The sequence below is a fragment of the Macaca mulatta genome, chromosome 10, assembly GCF_049350105.2.
Source record: "Macaca mulatta isolate MMU2019108-1 chromosome 10, T2T-MMU8v2.0, whole genome shotgun sequence".
In the NCBI taxonomy this organism is placed as follows: domain Eukaryota; kingdom Metazoa; phylum Chordata; class Mammalia; order Primates; family Cercopithecidae; genus Macaca; species Macaca mulatta.
This window is the reverse complement of record NC_133415.1, coordinates 20,002,975-20,018,308: the sequence shown is the minus strand read 5'-3', so window position 1 is coordinate 20,018,308 and position 15,334 is coordinate 20,002,975. Positions and strand designations below refer to the sequence as shown.

General features: G+C 49.0%; 2 protein-coding genes and 1 long non-coding RNA gene across 60 annotated transcripts in view; 2 read left to right on the top strand and 1 right to left on the bottom strand.

Moving 5' to 3' along the window:
• The window catches only part of EIF4ENIF1 (eukaryotic translation initiation factor 4E nuclear import factor 1), a 64,828-nt gene extending 60,114 nt beyond the window's left edge, over nt 1-4,714 (bottom strand). For 13 of the 26 annotated variants that reach the window (XR_013399254.1, XR_013399251.1, XR_013399255.1 and 10 more), the window contains exons 1-2: nt 2,834-2,982; nt 1,761-1,883 (exon numbers count right to left, since the gene is read on the bottom strand). Coding sequence is in view for 19 of the 26 variants with exons in the window: in XM_028827802.2 (XP_028683635.1) it covers nt 1,761-1,856 (96 nt within the window). In the remaining 7 variants the exon portion in view is untranslated. Of the gene's footprint in view, nt 1-1,760; nt 1,884-2,372; nt 2,983-3,044 lie in introns of those variants that run through there. The other 13 variants (XM_077949928.1, XM_077949929.1, XM_077949932.1 and 10 more) reach the window with 5 other exon arrangements.
• Nucleotides 4,715-5,017: 303 nt separating this feature from the next.
• Nucleotides 5,018-10,009, top strand: LOC144331796 (uncharacterized). The gene is made up of 2 exons (XR_013399295.1): nt 5,018-5,847; nt 9,612-10,009. It is a non-coding gene; the product is annotated as an uncharacterized LOC144331796 (long non-coding RNA).
• Nucleotides 10,010-10,484: 475 nt separating this feature from the next.
• The window catches only part of SFI1 (SFI1 centrin binding protein), a 115,366-nt gene continuing 110,516 nt past the window's right edge, over nt 10,485-15,334 (top strand). For 9 of the 33 annotated variants that reach the window (XR_013399246.1, XR_013399245.1, XR_013399237.1 and 6 more), the window contains exon 1: nt 10,486-11,000. The gene's annotated coding sequence lies outside the window, so the exon portion shown is untranslated. Of the gene's footprint in view, nt 11,001-15,334 lie in introns of all 33 variants that reach the window. The other 24 variants (XR_013399243.1, XR_013399247.1, XM_028827793.2 and 21 more) reach the window with 5 other exon arrangements.

Here is a 15,334-nt window from a genome sequence, read left to right as displayed (position 1 = left end):
TCTCTACTAAAACTACAAAAATTAGCTGGGCATGGTGGCGCATGCCTGTAGTCCCAGCTACTCGGGAGGGTGAGGTAGGAGAATCGCTTGAACCCAGGAGGGGGAGGTTGTGGTGATCCGAGATTGTGCCACTGCACTCCAGCCTGGGCAAAAAGAGCGAAACTCCGTCTCAAAAAATAAAAACAAAAATAAAAAAATAAGTACTGGAAGATTTCCATTTCACTTCATTTGATGGCTTTTCTCCATTCAGAATTCACCTGTCACCATTTCAGGAAATGAATCTAAGTTGTGAAACACTACTCTAAACATTCTCAGGTTTGAGAGAAATATATTTGGGAAGACATATTTGGGAAGACCAAATCTGAATGTGGAAAAAGTTTTCTATCAGCTCACATGCTGTCATGCCAAAACAGACCATCCTAAGACAGCAATCAACCAAGAACGCTTTACACCTGAAAACATTTCTCTTACAGCAGTTTTCTTCAGTGCTGAAAATGAATATTAAGCTGACAGCATTTGATACTTTATCAAGTAGGTAAGAGTAGTGCACCAGTACATAAACAAGGGCTGGCTTTAAAGCATTAACCAGTCAGTATTCCAGGAAGCCAGGGACAATTAGCCATGTTAGAGCCATGACTGAGGCCTGGCACAGTGGCTCACCCCTGTAATCCCAACACTTTGGGAGGCCAAGGTGGGCGGATTGCTTGAGCCCAGGAGTTTGCCTGGGCAACATGGCGAATTCCCATCTCTATAAAAAATACAAAAACTAGCCGAGCGTAGTGGTGTACGCCTGTGGTCCCAGCTACTCAGGAGACTGAGACGGGAGGATGGCTTGAGCCCAGGAGGTCCAGGCTGCAGTGAGCCATGATCGCACCACTGCACTCCAGCCTGGGCGAGAGAATGAGGCCCTGTCGCGTGCAAAATAAATAAATAAATAAATAAAATTAAAAAAAATTTTTAAAAGTCCATACTAAGGATATATGGATGTGGGCCCAATTAGGATATAACCGTTCTTGTCGTCAGTGTCCCAACTGCTTCAACACTGTTAAGCAAGTTTTATGGGAACCAGTCTGATACATTTTAGGGACCGAGAAATGAATTTACAATTCGAGTCCTGTCAACCTCTTCAGAAACATTCAGTAGCCAACAAGACATGTACTGAAGCAAGATCCTTAATAAATATGACTTCCTCTCTCTCCCAAAAGCAGTCATCTGGACAAGCAGTTTAAACATCTCCAGTTTTCAGCTAGGGGAAATGACTGAAGCCTTACTTTTTTGAGTCCATATCCAATTTGTAATAGAAAGTAAAAAAATAGGATTGAAAAATCCAGTTACCCCACCAAGCACACTCAACAGCATTCCTATGAGGAATCTGCTTCTTAAGGAAACATCAATACAGAGGACACTAATTTTGTGGCGCATCCTAGAGCTTTAATCCTCAGAGTACAGTATGTAAATCAATAACATACCAATTACATAGCTGTTACAGAACTTACAAAGTATACGGATCTGCAATTTAAAAAAAATCTAAGCCTACATTCCCTTCACCTAAAAACCTCTTAAAGCAAATTCCAGCTTAAACTCTGGGTATCTGCACTTGCAGAAAAATGTTCAAAGTAATGCTCTACTAAATTTAGTTAATATTTAGTCCATGTAGTGAGTCAGAGTGAGATTACCACTTAATAGGAATTAAATGGTTATACAATGTTACTAACTTCCCCACCTAAAAGAAACACTATTTCATTAGTGGCAAACCCTACTTTTGTATAGCGATGGGGGCATTTGGAGGCAGGTGGCTTCTTCAGGTCAAGGAAAGTATCTCCATTTTCTGTTTCACCCACACTTCTCCTATCCATGGCTCCTTGGTCTACAATGCTCTGCACCTGGAAGATAAATCGGCACAAAATTGTCACCGAGAACAGTAAGTTTTCAAAAATCTTGGCTGTTTCTTCAGAGGCTGAAACGTTTTAACCTCTTAAAACAGTTCGTGTTAAAAATAAGTCCCCACCCCAAAATTATGCTATAAATTAGAACTCGGAGATAGAATCGTTGGTACTCAGTTATCTCTCCTAGTATCCTAAGCATCAACATGGTAAAAAGCGGAAGGTGCCCAACTCAAGGTATATAACCTTTAAGCAGCTTTAATACAAAGAGAAACCAAGATTAGGAGCTGCCACCCAGGGGGATCTTTCAAGACTGGTGGGGAAGTTTCCCGGACTGGGGGCAGGCAGAAGACTGGTTGGGCTGGGAACCCGCGAAGTCTGTTGTAAAGTGCCTGTCACTTGCCAATGGACGGCGCCAGCTGCCCCTTGTTATCCGGGGATCAGGGACTGGGGACGGGGCCCGAGCGCCCCTCGCCCGGCCAGCCGCACCTGTGGCCATGTCAGGGGCGCCGATGGCAAGGAAAGAGCGAGCACCGGCTTCAGCTCCGAAACTTGGCTTCCCCGGGCCGCGACCCCAACCCGCAGCCCCTCACGCAGGCCCGGGCCCAGCGGCCTCCTTCGGAGGAAGGGCGGGGACGGTACTCACTGAGGGGCGGCCGGCCGCAGGGAGCAGGGAGGCCGAATCTCCCGGCCCGGGCGCTTCGAGCTGGAGCTGGCGCAGGCCCGCAGCCGTCCTCCCCGGCCCGGCGGCTCGGTCCCCCCCCCAGCCAGCCCGCCGGCTACCCGCCGGCCGCCTTGCGGGCCTCGCGCTCCTGCTCACCCTCTGCGGGCGCCCCGGCGCCCGCGCTCACGCACGCGACCCCGGGAGCAATGCGCCCGCGCCCCTTCTACACCCGCGAGCACCGGCGCGCGGTGCCCCGGACCCAGCCGCCACCGCCGCCGGCCCTTACTCGGTGCCTCCGCCGCTCGGCGGCCCTTTGCTTCGGCCGCCGCTCCCCTCCCAGTCGCCCGCGCCGGTCCCAGCGCCGCTCCCCGCAGCCTTCGCTCTTGCGCCCCCACCCCGACCCGCTCGGGCTGTCTCTCTTCAGCCGCCGTAACTGCAGCCCGGCCCTCCGCCCCTCCTCTTCGGCCCCCTCCCCCTTAATAACTCCCTCCACGCACCCGGGCCCCGGCGCCGCCTTCCCCGCCGCGCGCCCGGATGTGAGGTGGCTGCAGCGGTGCCGGGCGGAAAAGAAGCATCGCCGCACGCCCCCCGGACGCCAGCCCCTGCGCGGGCCGGGCGGTGGGGAGGCGGTGGTGGCGAGGAGGAGGCTGCGGCGGGGACAGCAGAAGCCCGCTCCCGTGCGCGCAGGCGGTCGCCGCGGGCAGCCCCGAGGCCGCCGCCACCGCATTCCCACGCGCATTGCGGGGCAAAGCGGGTGGCACTTGGGACCCGAGACTCGGGGCACGACACTCTCCCGGGGAGGCGGCGGCGAGATGGGCCTGGGCTGGCGGCTAGCGCGGCGTGTGGCGCGACCACCCGTGTGTTTGCACGGTTCGCATCGGCAGAGAACCGTGGGGCTTCGGCAGTGGGGAATTTGAGATAGGAGATTGGGGTCCTCCGAGCCTTCCCGGTGCGGGTTCGAACCTCAGCTGTTGTGCGACTGGCGTGATCTTGGGCAAAGCTGACTTCGCTAAGTTTCGGTCGTGTTTCTAAAATGGCCTCTCTGTAAATCTATGAGGCTTATGCGACAGTACTGGTTGCTGCATTAATAGACAAACTTGTCACGACTGGCTTTGATAGAGATAAAGGCGACTGACATTCATTGAAATGTTCTTTCCCTCCCGTTATCTGAATCTGTCCTTAGCCTGCACGGAAAGGGGAAGTGCGAGTGGAGTTGGGGAAATGAGACGGCGAATGTCAAGCGCTTACCACGTATTGCAGAGTCGGCTGACAGGGGGGCCACAGAAATGCAAATATGTGAGCAGTGCGGGTAACTGCCGTCCTGGGGAGGAGGTCCTATGTGCAGGAATACCACAAGCACCCATTTCTGCCCTGTGGTACTCGCAGCGTTGGTGTGAAGGGATACATAGGCGCGAAGGAGAACGCAATTTTCCTTGTTAAAGGACAGCGACGTCTACATTTCTTCCAAGAGGCCTATGTTGTTGGAACTTCACTTTCTTCACTTGTGAAATTAGAGTGTTAAGCAGTGAGTGACCACTCACTCGGCTCCCTTGTGAATCTTGGCAACAGAAAACCTTTTTCTTTTCGTTTGTATTACTGAATAAAGTGTGTTTCTTACCAACTATTTTTTTGCAGGCAAGAGGCAGAGGGAAACACATGCCAGTCAGGCCCGAGTTTGCATTCTCATCTCTGCCACCTCCTACAGGCTATGGAGAGTTAGTCTTTCCATCTATCCTTAGTTTTACCTGTGAAATTGGGAAGATGATATAACCTGCTCATGGGGCAGTTAAGATTAAACAGAGTAAGGTGGGTAAAAAGCCTTATATAACCCATAAAGCTGCTGAGCCTTTTTAAGCCTATACAGAGATACGTTGTAGGTGATAATACAGCAGGTGTTTTTATGATTTTAAAAATCAAGCTGTTTTTGGAATCCAAATTCTTCCTAAAGCTGTGGGAAACAGGTCTAATCCCCTTTAGTGTCTTAGAGACTCCCTGGAGTAGTGGAGAAGGCGCTTTCTTTGAAGCTGCTAAATCCTGACCCTGCCAATTAGTGTGAAACCTGAGCCAGGCATTTCACCACCTGGATCTCCCTTTCCTCATTTTTCAGAAAGGGATCGCAGTATACCTACTTTTCAGGCTTGTAGAGGGAATTAAAGATAACATTAAAACCACTGCTCTGGTTATTTTATTTTAGGGGGAAATGGAGTCTTGCTCTGTCGTCCAGACTGGAAAGCAATAGCACAATCATAGCTCACTGCTCCAGCCTCAGCCTCCCAAGTAGCCGGAACTACAGGCTCCTGCCACTACACCCAGCTAATTTTTAACGATTTTTTGCAGAGACGGGATCTTGCTGTGTTGCTCAGGCTAGTCTCAAATTCCTGGTCTCAAGCAATCCTCCTGCCTCAGCCTCCAAAAGCACTAGGATTACAGGCATGAGCCACCGGACCTGACCTTTCTTGAAAAAGAAAATACTAGAAATCCAGAAATTACGGGTTTCTGGTTACCTACTATTGTGTAACAAACCACCCCAGAATTCAGTGACTTAAAACGAATTATTTATATTTTGCTCTCAAATCTGCAAAATGGGCTGGTTCCCGCTGGGCCAGCTGGTTTCTGATCCATTCAGCACCAGTGGGGGCAGCCCAAAGGATGGGGCCTAGGGTCCCCTAAAAGCTTACATGTCTGGTGGTTGATGGTGGCTGTCACCTAAGACCTGGGACCACTAGAGCTGTCCCTGGAACACTTAGACATGGCCTCTCCCTGTGGCCTGAGCTTCCTTGAAACATGACGACTGGATTCTAAGGGCAAGTGTTCAGAGAATGAACAAGAAAGCCAGATGATAGTTGCTGTATTGCCTTTCCTAACCTAGCCTTGGAATCAGTTCTGCCACGTGCCACATTCTGTTCCTTAGAGTCAGCACGGCTACCCTATATTCAAGGCAAAGGAACTTAGACTCCACCTCTATATGGGAGGAATGTCAAGGAATGTGTAGGCATGTTTTAAACTACCACAAGCCATACATGAAATCAGTGCCCAGGGCATTGCAGCTGTCACGATTTGATAGCTGGAACTAATATCCTGAGCCCTCTGGTCTATCCTACTTAGGACCTACTTTTTTTCCACTAGGCTCCTTTAATGTCTTGTAGAACCTTGGCCTCAACTCATTTCTTGTTTTTTTTTTTTTTTTTTTTGAGACAGAGTCTTGCTCTGTCGCCCAGGCTGGAGCGCAGTGGCCGGATCTCAGCTCACTGCAAGCTCCGCCTCCCGGGTTTACGCCATTCTCCTGCCTCAGCCTCCCGAGTAGCTGGGACTACAGGCGCCCGCCACCTCGCCCGGCTAGTTTTTTGTATTTTTTAGTAGAGACGGGGTTTCACTGTGTTAGCCAGGATGGTCTCGATCTCCTGACCTCGTGATCCGCCCGTCTCGGCCTCCCAAAGTGCTGGGATTACAGGCTTGAGCCACCGCGCCCGGCCCTCAACTCATTTCTTACCTCTCAAAGTCTCACTTGTTACCTAGGAAAAAAGGTAATAATCTAAGGGAGGCTTCCATAAACTTCTTTCACCTGTGCCTGGCAAAAGCTAGATGCTTGCAAATTCTTGTTTTATTGTAGCTTTTGAATGTTACTCTCCTTGGCAGGATTATTTATTTATTTATTTATTTATTTATTTGAGAAGGAGTCTCGCTGCATTGTCCAGGCTGGAGTGCAATGGCGTGATCTCGGCTCACTGCAACCTCTGCCTTCCGGGTTCAAGAGATTCTCCTACCTCAGCCTCCTGAGTAACTGGGATTACAGGCGCGTGCCACCACGCCCAGCTAAGTTTTGTATTTTAGTAGAGACAGAGTTTCACCATGTTGGTCAGGCTGGTCTCAAACTCCTGACCTCGTGATACACCTACCTCAGCCTCCCAAAGTGCTGGGATTACAGGCATGAGCCACCATGCCCGGCCTGATACTTTGTATTTTTATTTATTTATTTATTTTTTTAGAGGGAGTCTCGCTCTGTCATCCAGGCTGGAGTGCAGTGGCACAATCTTGGCTCACAGAAAGCTCTGCGTCCGGGGCTCAGGCCATTCTCCTGCCTCAGCCTCCCAAGTAGCTGGGACTACAGGTGCCCGCCACCACGCCCGGCTAATTATTTCGTATTTTTAGTAGAGCCAGGGTTTCACCGCGTTAGCCAGGATGGTCTCGATTTCCTGACTTCGTGATCTGCCTGCCTCGGTCTCCCAAAGTGCTGTGATTACAGGCGTGAGCCACCGCACCCGGTCTGTAATTTGTAATTTTTTGAGACCGAGTTTTGCTCTGTCCCCCAGGCTAGAGTGCAGTGGCACAATCTCGGCTCACTCAACCTCCGCCTCCTGAGTTCAAGGAATTCTCATGCCTCAGCCTCCCAAGAAGCTGGGACCACAGGCCTGTGCCACCACACCCAGCTAACTTTTGTATTTTTAGTAGAGATGGGGTTTCCCCATGTTGGCCAGGCTGGTCTTAACTCCTGACCTCATGTGATTCCCCCACCTCGGCCTCCCAAAGTGCTGGGATTACAGGTGTGAGCCATCGTGCCAGGCCAATAATTTGTAATTCTAAATGTCCCCTCCTGCAACTAATAACCAATTTTCAAATATCAGCTTGGGAAAGCTCTTTGAGAGGGAAATTATTTTAGTTCTTTACTAAGTGTGTGTAGATCTTGGTTTAGGTCCAAATTGTTGGCCCAAAGTTTGGCATAAGGGGTCTCAAAGGTTCAGCCAGTCAGGGAAATTAGTCCAAGAACAGCAGAGAAGCAAATGAAAATACTAGAGGCCGGGCACGGTGGCTCAAGCCTGTAATCCCAGCACTTTGGGAGGCCGAGACGGGCGGATCACGAGGTCAGGGGATCGAGACCATCCTGGCTAACACGGTGAAACCCCGTCTCTACTAAAAAATACAAAAAACTAGCCGGGCGAGGTGGCGGGCGCCTGTAGTCCCAGCTACTCGGGAGGCTGAGGCAGGAGAATGGTCTAAACCCGGGAGGCGGAGCTTGCAGTGAACTGAGATCCGGCCACTGCACCCCAGCCTGGGCGACAGAGCAAGACTCTGTCTCAAAAAAAAAAAAAAAAAAAAAAAAAGAAAATACTAGAAACTGACCGGGCATGGTGGCTCATGCCTATAATCCCAGCACTTTGGGAGGCTGAGGTGGGAGGATCACTTGAGATCAGGAATTCTATACCAGCCTGGCCAACATGACGAAACCCCGTCTCTACTAAAAATACAAAATTAGCTGGGCGTGGTGGCACATGCCTGTAATCCCAGCTACTTGGGAGGCTGAAACAGGAGAATCGATTGAACCCGGGAGGTGGAGGTTGCAGTGAGCCGAGATCGTGCCACTGCACTCCAGCCTGAGGGACAAAAGTGAAACTCTTGTCTCAAAAAAAAAAAAAAAAAAAGAAAAAGAAAAGAAGAAAATACTAGAAACCCAGAAATCATGAGAGCACCTGTGAGAGAGCTTAATGCCAGGCCATGACCTTTCAGCAGCCTCATCACAGCAGGCTGGATTGCACTTCTCTAAATGGGCTTTTTCCTACATTCAGTTTTTCTTGCTCCAAGGGTAACCCTTAGTTTTTCTGTTTGTTTCGAGACAGAGTCTTGTTCTGTCACCCAGGCTGGAGTGCAGTGGCGGGATCTTGGCTCACTGCAACCGTCCCCGCCAGGTTCAAGCGATTCTTGTGCCCCAACCTCCCGAGTAGCTGGGATTACAGGGTCGTGCCTCCACGCCTGGCTACTTTTTGTATTTTTAGTAGTAGAGATGGGGTTTCACCACGTCGGCCAGGCTGGTCTCAAACTCCTGACCTCAAGTGATCACCCACCTTGGCCTCTCAAAGTCCTGGGATTACAGGCGTGAGCCACCGCGTCTGGTCAAATTTTTTATATTTTGTAGAGATTGTGGGGGGGGGGGTCTCACTCTGTTGCGCAGGCTGGTCTTGAACTACTGGGCTCAGGCAATTCTCCTGGCTCAGCATTCCAAAATGCTCAGATTACAGGTGTGAGCCACCGTGCCCAGCCTCTAAGATGTCCTTGTCCTAGCTATTATTATATACTGTTATCTTCTAATCTTTCCTGACAAGACTAATTATTTTCATTGTAACTCAAAATGGAAATGCCTTTCATCCCTCCTAAATTTGTGAAAGCTGAGGATGGTAAATGCCTATGACAGGAAGAAAGCATTAGGAAATTAGCTCAAATCATCTAGAAAGAATGCTTATTGACTTATCCTAAATATGTAATTTATATAAATCTACATAATTATATAAGTACTTAGGCTAAATTACAGTGAATAGGTTAGTTATACTGTTTTTTTTTTTTTTTTTTTTTTTTTTTGAGAGGGAGTCTCGCTCTGCCGCCCAGGCTGGAGTGCAGTGGCCGGATCTCAGCTCACTGCAAGCTCCGCCTCCCGGGTTCCCGCCATTCTCCTGCCTCAGCCTCCCGAGTAGCTGGGACTACAGGCGCCCGCCACCGCGCCCGGCTAGTTTTTTGTATTTTTTTTAGTAGAGACGGGGTTTCACTGTGTTAGCCAGGATGGTCTCGATCTCCTGACCTCGTGATCCGCCCGTCTCGGCCTCCCAAAGTGCTGGGATTACAGGCTTGAGCCACCGCGCCCGGCCTTGTTTTTGTTTTTTTGTTTTTATTTTTTGAGACGGAGTCTCGCTCTGTCGCCCAGGCCGGAGTGCAGTGGCCAGATCTCAGCTCACTGCAAGCTCCGCCTCCCGGGTTCACGCCATTCTCCTGCCTCAGCCTCCCAAGTAGCTGGGACTACAGGCGCCCGCCACCTCGCCCGGCTAGTTTTTTGTACTTTTCAGTAGAGACGGGGTTTCACCGTATTAACCAGGATGGTCTCGATCTCCTGACCTCGTGATTCGCCCGTCTCGGCCTCCCAAAGTGCTGGGATTACAGGCTTGAGCCACCGCGCCCGGCCGTTTGTTTTTGAGACAGAGTTTTGCTCTTGTTGCCCAGGCTGGAGTACAATGGCACGATCGCAGCCCACTGCAACCTCTGCCTCCTGAGTTCAAGCGATTCTCCTGTCTAAGCCTCCCCAGTAGCTGGGACTACCACGGCCGGCTAATTTTTTTTTTAAATTTATTTTTAGTAGAGACGGGGTTTCACCATATTGGCCAAGCTGGTCTCGAACTCCTGACCTCAAGTGATCCGCCTCAGGGCCAGGTGCGGTAGCTCACGCCTGTAATCCCAGCACTTTGGGAGGCTGAAGCGGGAGGATCACTTGAGGTCAGGAGTTCGAGACTCACCTGGCCAACATGGTGAAACCCGTCTCTCTAAAAAAAAAAAAAAAAAAAAATTAGCCGGGCGTGGTGGCGTGCGCCTGGGAGGCTGAGGCAGGAGAAACGCTTGAACCCGGGAGGTGAAGGTGGAAGTAAGCCCAGATCGTGCCACTGCACTGCAGCCTGGACAACAGAGGGTGTCTCCTTCTCAAAATAAATAGATAAATAAATAATAAATGTTTTAATTGCAAAAATTAGCATGTAGAAAATAGGACAAAAATACAAATTATCTGTGATTCTAACCCCGAGACACCCAACAAGTTAATTTTCCTCATGTTTTTAGCGTAAAATCTTTCAAGTATTTAACTACTGCTTTTAGTGTCTGCACCAGGAATCTCACGTGCTTTCAAACGTTTTACAAAGCACAGTAAAAAAGTATTTCAAAAGTCCCACTTACCCCTCCCACTCCTGTTTTTATTAGGATCGGCCCAAATTAAAAAATTTAACAAAAAGGAGTGCTTATTAATTACATTTTCAAATGAAGGGTTAAAAAAAGAGATAAGCCTGGGATTTCTAATTCGGGGGCCATGGGACTTCTCCCCTCCAAGTGCAAGTTGTAGCAATCTGCCGGGTACACGCATGGGCGGGTCATACTCCACGGGTTCCGGTTTCCACTCCCCGTGAACGAAAAGCCAAAGAGGCTCACGCACGAGCCCGGAAGTGAGGGAAGGAAGACTTTCGTTCGCAGCCACCTCCCAGCTGGAACCTCATCCTTAGTGCTCGACCCCGGGCGGTGTTAACTCGGGGTTCCGCCTCGGAATGCCTCTCACTTCTCTCGTCTAAGAGGAGCAGTAGCAACCTGAGCTCAGAGCTAAGCTAGCGAGCCAAAGACTCTCAGTGGGGATGCCCAGACGGTGCATTTCCCACGCCCCTCGGAACCGACTCTCATTGCGGCTGCTGCAAAAGCGACCGGTCGTGCGCCACCCGCCCGACTGAGGCTGCGCAAGCCCCGGGGTCTGAATGGGGTGGTCCTAGTGCGCGCCGCGTCGCCGTGGAGACAAGGGCGGGCCCGGCGCGAGACTGGCGTCTAGAGGCGCGCGAAGCGCTGAGGCTGGCGTGGGCCGCGCGGGAGTTACGAAGCAGGTCCCGGACAGCCCTCTCCCGCCGGGTTTTCTCCCAGCGTCAGGCCCGATGGCTCGGCTTCCCCAGGTACGAGGCCCGATCCTAACGTCCCCACCCTCTTATGGGCTCGGCCTCTCCGGCAGGGAGCTCAGTCGGGTCCCTCCGAGTCCGGTGAAATCTGTGCGAGCCTCTGCTTCCTCCCCTAAAAGTGCAGGTGATGTTGCCTACCTGCGGGTCTGTGGTGCGGGAATGGAGGAAGTGCGACAAGAGGGCGCAGGACGGGGCCTGGAGCCTGCCATCCTCTCCCGCTATCCTCTCCCACCGCGTCTCCTCGGCTTCTTGTCCTGCGCCCCGGGGGCACCGCATCCTCCCAGGCGTCTAGTGCGCTCCTGGCCGGTGCTCGAGTCTACGCAATGCTTCTTAGCGTACGCGGATCCAAATGAGGGGTTTCCTTCTCCCGGCTAAGTGGCCCAGGAGAGCGGAAGGGCTGGTGTATGGGCGACCTTCCCCCACCGAGCCCGCAGGGGGTAACGCAGTAAACAAACCTTGAAGCCTTCCCCGCGTGGGAGGTGGGTGCATGTTTTTATTTTATGGGAGGCTGTTCAGGTTTCCTAAGTGCTGTGTAGATGTGTTGTAAATATTTGTTGAATGAATGATGCTAGGGACTTGAGTACAGCCATACCTTGCTTTATTGAACTTAATAGGTATTGTGTTTTTTACAAATTGAAAGTTTGTAGCAAGTAGTCCTGCGCCGAACAACTAGTTTTTCAGCAGCATGTGCCCACTTCCTATCACTGACACTTTGGTAACTATCGCTATATTTCAAACTTTATTTCAGGTATACCGTTACAGTGATCTGTGATCAGTGATCTTTGATGTTATTATTGCAATTGTTTTAGGTCGCCATGAACCTCACTGGTATAAAACAGTAAACTTAAGTGTTGTGTCTGACTGCCCCACCTACCTGCCAGTTCCCTGTTTCTCTCCTCCCTCTTGGTCCTCCTTGTAGCCTGAGAGGCAACAATATTGAAATTAGGCCAATTAATAGCCCCACAGTGAACCCTAAGTGTTCAAGTGAAAGGAAGGGTTTCATGTCACACTTTATATCAAAAGCTCGAAATGACTAAGCTTAGTGAAGGAGGTACATCAAAAGCTGAAATAACGTGAAAGCTAGGCCTCTTGTACCGAACAGCCGAGTTGTGAATATAAAGAAAAAGTTGTTGAAGCAAATTAAAAGTGCTACTCCAGGGAACACACCAGGGATAAGAAAGCTAAACAGCCTTATTGCTGATATGGAGAAACTTTTAGTAGTCTGGATAGAAGATCAAACTAGCCACAATGTTTTCTTAAACCAAAACCTAATTTTGAGCAAGACCCTAATTCTCTTCAATTCTGTGAGGACTGGGAGAGATGAGGAAGCTGCAGAAGAAAAGTTGTAAGCTGGCCAGGGGAAGCGGTTCATGCCTGTAATCACAGCACTTTGGGAGGCTGAGGCGGGCAGATCACTTGAGGTCAGGAGTTCAAGACCAGTCTGGCCAACGTGGTGAAACCTCCTCTACCAAAAATACAAAAAAATTAGCCAAGTGTGATGGTACTCAGGAGGCTGAGACAGAAGAATCGCTTGAACCCAGGATGCAGAGGTTACAGTGAGCCGTGATTGAGCCACCGCACTCCAGCCTGGGCAAGAAAGTGAGACTCCGTCTCAAAAAAAAAAAAAAATGTGTAACTGAGAAATTAGCTGGAAGCTCCTAGTGTCTAAGCAGGACTGCGGAGTTCATGGGCTTCACTTTAGGGTAATCTAGGGACAAGTCTGCTTTTTCATTGATGGAGAGTAAAGCACATGTTTCAGAATCTGGAGATCTGTTAGTTTTTAGTGTTTTCTGAGAAGACTTTTCCAGTCTCCTGCCTGAAAGGTACCATCTAGCTACCAGAATGTTGGAAGCAGGACAGCAGAAGGGACCTGAATACCCTGTCTGACAGGATTGGAAATCTGTGTGGCCCGCTTTCCTTTGGTATCCTCAAATCAAAGTTTTTCATTTCCTCAAACCTGTTAGGCCACTTCATTTTCCTTGTAAAACTGTGGAAATCGCTGGTGTCCTATAATCTCTTCTCTCATCTCTTTAACCTTATGGTTTGTTCCTTTGTATTCTTTACTATCACCTTAGAAGGTCAATCTACATGTTTAACTGGGAGTCAACACCTAATAATTTTAGTTTTTCTTAGACTTTTTTTTTTTTTTTTTTGAGATGGAGTTTTGTTCTTGTTGCCCAGGCTGGAGTACAGTGGTGTAATCTTGGCTCACTGCAACCTCCACCTCCCAGGTACGAGCGTTCTTGTTGCAGCCTCCAAAGTAGCTTGGATTACAGGCATTCGCCACCATGCTTGTTTTTTTTTTAAGTAGAGATGGGGTTTCACCTGTTAGTCAGGCTGGTCACAAACTCCTGACCTCGGGTGATCCACCTGCCTCAGCCTCTCAAAGTTCTGGGATTATAGGCATGTGCCACCGTCCTCGGCCGTGTTTTGTATTTGATTATCATTATGTATATTCCAACTTATAAGCAAGTTTATATTCATACATGTCCTTATTGAAAGCAAACCTGTGTCCTAGTTTTTCCAGTATGTGTGTATTTTATTTTATTTTTTTATTTTATTTTTTTTTGAGACGGAGTCTCGCTCTGTAGCCCAGGCTGGAGTGCAGTGGCCGGATCTCAGCTCACTGCAAGCTCCGCCTCCCGGGTTCACGCCATTCTCCACCCTCAGCCTCCCGAGTAGCTGGGACTACAGGCGCCTGCCACCTCGCCCGGCTAGTTTTTTGTATTTCTTAGTAGAGACGGGGTTTCACCGTGTTAGCCAGGATGGTCTCGATCTCCTGACCTCGTGATCCGCCCGTCTTGGCCTCCCAAAGTGCTGGGATTACAGGCTTGAGCCACCGCGCCCGGCCATAGTATGTGTGTATTTTATCTGTGAGGTTACAGACATTGTTTTAGAGGCTGGAGATACAGTGGACAGAAGATCAGATATGATTCCTATTTTCATGGAATTTATATTTTAGTGGAGAAGGCAGACATGTACAAATAGGTAGAATGCTGGTATGAGTGTATAACAAAAGGGGGTCCTTGACCACCAAGGACATTCCACAGAATCATTATGACAGAAACCCAAGGCAGAGACACATTGATTATAGCAGTATTTCACCAAAAGTCACTATTTGAATACTCCTTCTATTTGATTTATTTGTAGAAATAGTCACTTATGATGAGCTCTGTTACTTGGAGTGTGGTATCAGAAAATCTAGGACATTGGTTTGATGTAAGTAAGGATTGTTCGTTTTGTATGGATAAACTGGCTAATTCCTTGTCTGATTGTCATTGAAATATGTGACCTTGATTATAAGGGTGACTTCATTCTTGTAGAATGAAACATCTGGTAAATGCATCACAATTACTCAACATAGGACACGTTCACCCTGTTAGCTTGCCTCCACCATTACTTAAATCTTACTCTTCTGTCTTACTACTTGTATTAGTTTCCTAGGGCTGCTGTAACAAAGTACCGCAAACCAGGTGGCTTAAAACTAATAGAAGTTGATTCTTTCACAGTTTTGGAGGCTAGAAGTCTGAAATCAAGGTCTTATCCTCTCCCTGAAGGCCCAGGGTATCTGTCCCTTGTGTCTTCTCTTTTAAGAAAGACAGATCATTTTGGATTAAGGGCCCACCCTACTCCCACGTGACCTCATCGTAACTTACATCTTAATTACTTCTGCAAAGACCCTGTTTTCAAATAAGGTCACATTCACAGGTAGCAGGGGTTAGGATCTCAGCAAATCTTTTTTGGGGAACACAATTCAACCCACAACACTACTATTCCTGGCACTAAAAAACAGAGCAAAACAAAAAAACTATGTCGTAATTTATTCAGTTCCTAATGAATATTTTTGATAGAAATGATCACTAATTGAAAATGAGAAATGGGCTCAGGCGCAGTGGCTCATGCCTGTAATCCCAGAACTTTGGGAGGCTGAGGCAGGCAAATCACTTAAGGTCAGGAGTTTTAAGACCAGCCTGGTGAAACCTCATCTCTACTAAAAATACAAAAAGTAGCCCGCTGTGGTGGTGCGTGCCTGTAATCCCAGCTACATGGGAGGCTGAAGCAGGAGAATCGATTGAACCCAGGAAGTAGAGGTTGCAGTGAGCCTAGATTGCACCTCTGCATTCCAGCCTGGGCAACAGAGCGAGACTGTCTCAAAAAAAAAAAAAAAAAGAAAAAGAAAAAATGAAAACTAGGCAAGGTGCAGTGGTTCCTGTCTGTAGTGCCAGCTATGGGAGACTGAGACAGGAGAATTGCTTGAGCCCAGGAGTTTGAGATTACAGTCAGCTGTGATCACACCACTGCACTCCAGCCTGAGTGACAGAGTGAGACCC